Source organism: Triticum urartu, chromosome 6A (assembly GCF_056163025.1).
Source record: "Triticum urartu cultivar PI428250 chromosome 6A, HENAU_Tu73, whole genome shotgun sequence".
Lineage (NCBI taxonomy): Eukaryota > Viridiplantae > Streptophyta > Magnoliopsida > Poales > Poaceae > Triticum > Triticum urartu.
The window spans coordinates 68,209,961-68,217,094 of NC_141878.1; the positions used below are offsets into that span (position 1 = coordinate 68,209,961).

Consider the following 7,134-nt stretch of genomic DNA (forward strand, 5'->3'; position numbering starts at 1 on the left):
GCTATGTTAAATTAGCTATTATCAATTATTATAGAGGCATACAATTTTGGTGGTGAACAAGAGTACCCCTACAACCCCTCTTTTCATGAAGCTTTATAAATCTATGCTCAGTATGCCATGAAAAGGAGCTTGGTAATGTGCATGATTCTGAAGGAACAAAATGCTTAATACTTGCTTTATGTAATTATCGCTAGAAATGATATTTTCAATCATGCTAAAATATAAAACTTGTGACAAATATTTGTTTTAGTACTCTCGCAAAATATAGATTTGTTTCAGCAGCATGCCATGCTAAGAACAATAAGACTTTTACTGTTGAGTCCTATCTTTGATTGGTTAAGCATATGTTTGATGGCTTGATCATATTGTACGAATATTGTGGATGAGTACAAGTTAGTTGATATTTATTATTGTCGTGCACTATGGCTTCATCTTGAGAAGTCACGCTGTTGGTGGATATCTTGAGAGATTTTGGTTCATGAATAAATAACCCCCATCGGTCTGATCGAGCAATAAGTGCGACCGAACCGACTATTAACTAGTGCAACCATTCTTCATGGGAGATCCTGATTAAGTCTTAGGTCATGCTTTTTATTTGTGTTACCCACATAGCAAGTGCAATGATGTACCGATCAAAGGGATGGACATATTTGGCTTCTGAAGATACTTGATCATTCGAGTTGAATGCTAATAGAGTCCCTCTCGAACCTCTCTAATTATCGCACTTGTAATATATGTTGGTTTGATATTTGTTATAAAATTTCGGTGTGCCACAAGATACGATTCTGGGCTTGCACACCTGAAACCAATTAAATGAATTGGTGTCTTACAAGGAGGCATTAGGTGAAGTGGAAGATGTAGTGGAATGACGGTAGGGGGGAGGAAAAGATAGGTAGAAGCAAATAAGAGGAGGGGCTCTACTTGTCGGCCAGAGAGGAGTTGTAGCTCTGGTCGTCCTGGATAAACCATCAAACCCTAGACACGTATGACTTGAGCGAAGAGGACGAGAAGGGCACATGAAATTCCATGTATACCCCTTCTTGAGAGCCCAAACCACAGGTGCTCTCTCGCTGACATACAACATGAGAAAAATAAACCAAAATGTCTCTCTGAATTCAAAGGGCCAGGAAAAAAAATTATCTAGTTGTGAGAGAAGAAAAAAGAGCTAACATCTAAATCCACCAGCTGAATCTCCGAACGGTGATGCATCCTTTACGGGAGGAAAATTCTGATTCTATTAAAAGGGCCCATTATACGAAGTTCACACAAGGGTCTCTAAGATGCACTTCATCCATTTCAGAATGTTTCATGGGGAAGTTTGCACCTCCCACAAAGATTCCATTGAGGCCTCTTTTTGTTCGTAGGAATTCCTAGGATAGGAATTGCAAAGGAAAAAATCCTTTGAAGCCTTTTGGTTTGTAGGAATGGATTCCTATTTCTATATAGGATAGGAATCAATCCTTTACATTTTGGAAAAAAAATATTAGCCTAGACTCAACGGAAAAATTCCTATCCTATGAACCAAATAATATCTCTTTCTATATAGGAATTGAGATGTATGTCATCTCACTCCCTATGAATTTTCTATTCCTATAAAATTCCTATCCTATGAACCAAAGGAGGCCTGGACCTATTTGCGTCATATAGGATCGCGACACACATGAGTCACGCGAGTGGATCGGGGCATGCGTGAGCGAGATGTTTTCTTAGCGCGAAAAAAATACTCCCAAAATCACCCCGCCCTACGGAGAAATCGAGAAATCGAAACACCATAACGCCCGCTCCTAGCCACAACACCTTATGACTTCTGGTGATTTGTAGGAAGCGCGAAAAGTTTAAGAACATACTATAGTGTCGAGATTTGGATATCTTTGAAAAATTCCAAAACCATCTGTCAAAATTGGGAACAATTTTGAAATGCCAATTTTTTTAAATGTGAACAAACTTTGCAATTCCGAATTTCTTTAAGTATTTCAAACATTTTTGAAACATGAACAAATTTTAAAACTGTAAATAGTTTTTCAAAATCCCCAAAGAGTTTTAAATGTGCAATTACTTTCTAAAAATTATTTAAAAAATCAGAAATTATAAACAATTTTTCAAAACACGATTTTTTAAAATAAGAACAAAATTTTAAACTTTCAACCATTTTTGAAAAATTGTGAACAAAAATCGAAATTTCAGATAATATTTTCAAAATTTCAACATTTTTTTAAATGAACAAATTTTGAAGAAGCATGAAAAAAATATTTAAATTCTGAACTGTTTGGTTTTTTGAATTTATGAAAAAAGAAAGAGAAAAATGTGAAGAAGAAAGAAACAGTAAAAACAAAAAGAAAAGACAAAGACACAAAGTGAAGAAAAACAAAAGTGAGTGGTATTCCCAAGATATGTTTTTGCAAACATGAGCAAATTTTAAAAACGTGAATGGTTTTTCAAAATCAACAAACACTTTTCAAAAATTCCGAACAATTTTCTAATAAGACAAATAATATTTTAAATGCAAAAAAATTTAAACATAATTTTTCGAGAATGTGTACAGAATTTTGAAATGCCTAACCATTTTTGAATTTTGGAACATTTCATGGTAATTTTAAACAAAATTCAAAATCCTGAGTATTTTTTTCAAAATTTGAACAAGTTTTGAAAAACGAATTTATAATAAAAATGAATAAAATAAAACTCCAAATCATTTTTGAAAATCTGACCTTTTTGAAATTTTGTGAATTTATGTAAAAAATAAATGGAAAAAACGAGAAGAAAAGAACTGAAAAGAGAAACAGAAAAAATGAGAACAAAAGAAGAAGAAACGAAGCGAAGAAAAACAAAACTGGATAGCGTTGGACATATGACGTGGGCCGGCCCACTCGGTCGACCAGTGTGGATTTCACCAGCATTTTGATGCAGTTAGCGTCATATAGGGATGAATAAAGGCCTTCAATGGTCACTTGTGGTGGCCTGGGAACGTGCCAAGTGGTGCATCCATTCGTCACCACATGTTTTGTGTTGGGTACTCTCTCTGGATCAAGTTTTCTTTATACGTGGTTCCGAATTTTAGATGCTTTTGGGGGTTTTTTGTTTTCACCTAGTTTTCTTAGGTTTTTGATTTTTTTCCCGTGTGAAGCACATCTATGCTCCTAAAAAAAGTGCTTTCACGAGGCATAGATTTGCTTCTAGTGGAAGCACGGTTTTGCTTCCGAATAAAATAAAAAACACAACATGTGCTTTCGAAAAAGATGAAAAACTGCAACCGTGCTTCTGGGCTTTGGTTTCTTTCTTCCGTTTTTTCATATTTGTTTTTTTGCATGAACTAGTTTTTCAGTTTCATTTTTTATTGCTGGTTATTTTTGTGAAAAATATGTTTATCAAAACCTGTTAACATGGGATCTAATTTCGGAGATGTCAACACAAGAAATCTAATAATGAAAACAGTTTGGTGTTAGATGCACGGTTCAAGAATAAAACATTTAAAAAAAACTCTCAGGTTACAACAGGTGACGCACATACAATGATGTGCCGCCATATGTCAAAAGCAAAGAAGGTTTGGGAGTGACCTTTCCAAGAGCGCGCAGAAATTTGCAGTAGAACATGATTGGTCTGTATGAGATAGGTATGATAACTTGATAACCAACTAAGTATTAGCCAATATTTGATGCAATGTCAAACGTTGGCATACCAATTTTTGACACCAAAATCAATTATGCTCTAGATTTTTAGAGCAATTGTGGGGCTGCCTTTCCCCGTTGGTTGGGCTCGTGCACCATGGCCTCGTCGCTGCAGCGAGGGCCGAGGGCCATCGCATATCAGAATCTCGCCGAACCAGCTGAGCAGCCCGCAGAACCACCTATACCTGGTCAAACGGGTCGGCCCGGCCCAATGTAATTGTGCCTGGACCGGCACGGCCCGCTAGGGCATGATTATTATACGGGTCATGTCGTGCCAGCCCACATGCTACGCCTCCAGGCCCAGGAACGGCCCAGTTAGTAAACAGGCCGGCATGTTGGCCCGTTTAGCACACTGGGCTGCATATTTTCAGTCTGTTGGGCTGATTTTTAGGCCTATTGAACTATATTTTAGATATACATATCTAAAAAAATTCTGAAAATTATATAAAAAGAATAAACGGTCCGTGCCGTGCCGGCCCACGTGTCCAGGCTCCAGGCCCAGGCACGCCCAAGGCGTGTCGCGTGCCGGGCACGGCCCGTTTAGCCCGTGCCCTGCCGGCGTGCTCGTGGGCTAGCCTGTTTGGCCACCTATAGAACCACCCCCACCGAACAAAAAAAATCACAACAACACAGGCAGGCAGCCACCCATGCTGCGCAGGGCGGTCGCCGCGGAGGCGCGGCGGCGCATCTCCGTTGCCCCGGCGAGACTCGCGCACGAGCTCGCGCAGCCTCAGGCCCAGTCGGCAGGCTCCGATAGGCGCGGCTTTGAGCCATCGTGGATCCCGCTGTACAAGAGGATCTCGAAGGTGTCCGACGGCAGACCGCCGGGGATAGTGGCGGCGGAGATGGACGAATGGCTCCGGCAGAGGTCCCGGCTCTCGCAGCAACAGATCCTTGCGTACGTCCGCAAACTAACCTGGTTTAAGAAGAACGAGGGCGCGCTCGAGGTGCCATCCCCCTCCCCCAAATCTCTTCCTTTTCTTGTTCGATGCTGCATTAGCGATTTACCGGTCACCGTATTCTCGATACGCTCGTGCGCGAAGCATGCTTTTTCCTCCCCAAAATGATTCTTGTGCTACTACCATTTGCAATCAGTTACGAGTAGTACTCAATATTATTGATAATCATGAAGGACGATGCTAAAGAGAAAAAAATTGAGAAAAAAGATGCATTTGCCATGAGCTAGTTCAGTTGGAACAATGAATTTTGTGCTCTAGTTAACAGGCTTTATTGCTTCTAACAGACTGCTGGAAAGATTTTGATGGATATTTGTCTCAAACAAACATGTAATTTTCATGTTCGGTACAAATAACCGCAGATCAAACGTATACAGTCTGAGGAGGTTTGACCAATAATGTCTACCACAAAAACTAATTATGGCTAAGAATGGTCCTAAACAGAGTTAATTTCCAATTTCGTGGAATTCATCTGTCATTGGTTGCTTGCCCATAACACACTCTACTGCTTAGCGGGGATCTCGATTCTCACACATGAATAGGCAAAAAAACCTGGAGAAGAAATGTTCTAGAGGGAAGAAAAGTAAGACTTACATTAGAAAATGAAGGTTTATTATGTTCAAACAGCAGAAGGTTCAGATGGTGATGACATTTGTCTGTCCTAATGTTCTTTTTATGTTCACTATAATATTGTGGTACCAAGCGTGCATGTGCTTTTCTGGTGCAATCTCTTTCTGAGCAAAGTATCTTCTTATTTTCACTGTATAATTTTCGCCCATGTTGTTATGTACCCAGTTGCTGGACTGGATGGAAGCTCGTGGAGCAAACTTGAGTCCTGGCCATCAGGCAGTGCGGCTTGACCTCGTTTCAAAAGTACATGGGATACAGGCAGCTGAAGAATATTTCTGGAGCCTTCCAGATATATCTAAGTCACTAAAAACTTATTCCTGTTTGCTTAACTGCTATGGTCAACACGGGTTGGCATACAAAGGTCTGGAGCTCTATGAGAAGATGAAAGCCAAAAATATTGTTCCAGATAAACTGGTGTACAACCACTTGATGAAATTGTACCAAAAGGCAGGCCAGCCAGAGAAAGTCCGCTCCACATTTGAAGAAATGCGAGAAAGTGGTATAAGTGCTGATAAATTTACATACTTCACCTTGATAGAAAGCTATATCACAATGAATGACCTGGACACTGCGGAGAAGGTCCTGGAAGAACTGCAGAAGGTGGCTCCAGTTCACTGGTCCTTGTACACTCTAATGGCAAACAATTACATTAAACTAGAGCTGTTTGGCAAGGCAGAAGTTGCCCTAAAGAAAGCTGAGGAAGTTATGGACAAGGCTGAGTTGCACCCCTGGAATGCCATCCTCTCCTTACATGCCCTTTGTGGCAATTCAACCGAGGTGAAGAGGATCTGGGAGTCGTTGAAGTCCACATTCAAGAAGTGCTTGAACAGAAGCTATCTTGTGATGCTTCAAGGTCTGAGTATGATTGATGACTTTGAGTCTTTGCAGCAAATCTTCCAGGAGTGGCAATCGAATCATGAAGATTATGACATGAGGATAACAAATATTATGATCAAAGCTTACCTTGATAAGGGTATGATAGACGAAGCTGAGGCTATCCGTCAGAGCACAATGGCTCAGGGCCGTTGCAACGAGGGGACCGTTTGCATATTTGCAGAGTTCTATTTGGATAAATCTGATGTTAACGCGGCACTGGAGATCTTGGGAGATGCAAAGAACATGGTGACGGCACACAAATGGGCGCCATCGAAAGAGCTTGTGAGCAGATTTCTGAGGCACTATGAAGAGTCAAAGGATGTTGCTGGTGTGGAGTCTTTCCTCGAGTGCCTGAATAGTCTTGAATGCCTTGATGCGGAAACTTATGATGCCATAATGCAGACCTATGTACTTGCAGGTAGAACCTGAGACGACGAAATTGCTGAAAAGTGTCTCAGACGGTTGACATAGAAAGAGGAAATTTTCGTTTGTAGAATTGGAGGCTACTGTAGACCTTTTTCTTTGTCATAGAGCAGTACTATAACTTGTCGAAGATGTCATTATGTCGTGAAAGCCCGGGAGGAAGCATCTGGTGTACATGATGAAATTGATGATCTTTGCCATCCCTTGCTGTCACTGGATTTCTGTATCATACTACATTGCCAGGTCTTTTGGCATTTTAGATTTAATGCTCTGCTAGCTCCCCCTGATTATGGTAACTTCTATCAATGGTGCTAACACGATGGAATAGTTATTTTCAAAATACAAGATTCTCAATTGCTTTTAATTTACTCATGCAGTCGTCTGCTCGACTTGATAGCACAATATTCCAATAAGTTCTGATTACACATGAATTAAGCCTAACGGTCAATTACCTGATAGAACTTTTGTTGTGGTTATGTTGTTTCTCCAGCAAATAGAAAAGCTAGGTAAGTTCTGGCCTGAGTTCCTCGCCGGCAATGACGGTCGTACTGTTGCCACATCGCACTCACCAGTTGAGCGTGCAG

The 7,134-nt window shown here is 40.5% G+C and overlaps 1 protein-coding gene across 1 annotated transcript; it reads left to right on the forward strand.

Moving 5' to 3' along the window:
* The first annotated feature begins 4,274 nt into the window (after positions 1–4,274).
* Positions 4,275–6,840, forward strand: LOC125512542 (large ribosomal subunit protein mL101 (rPPR4)). The gene is made up of 2 exons (XM_048677641.2): positions 4,275–4,612; positions 5,417–6,840. The coding sequence occupies exons 1-2, from the start codon at positions 4,313–4,315 to the stop codon at positions 6,554–6,556; spliced, it is 1,440 nt and encodes a 479-aa protein (XP_048533598.2). The 5' UTR covers positions 4,275–4,312; the 3' UTR covers positions 6,557–6,840.
* Positions 6,841–7,134: the final 294 nt, after the last annotated feature.

What these genes read in the sequence shown, in the direction of transcription:
- LOC125512542 (XM_048677641.2), top strand. Translation starts at nt 4,313, where the DNA reads ATGCTGCGCAGGGCGGTCGCCGCGGAGGCGCGGCGGCGCATCTCCGTT. An exon ending in AGAACGAGGGCGCGCTCGAG is followed by an intron (nt 4,613 to 5,416) that starts GTGCCATCCCCC and finishes TTATGTACCCAG; the next exon opens with TTGCTGGACTGGATGGAAGC.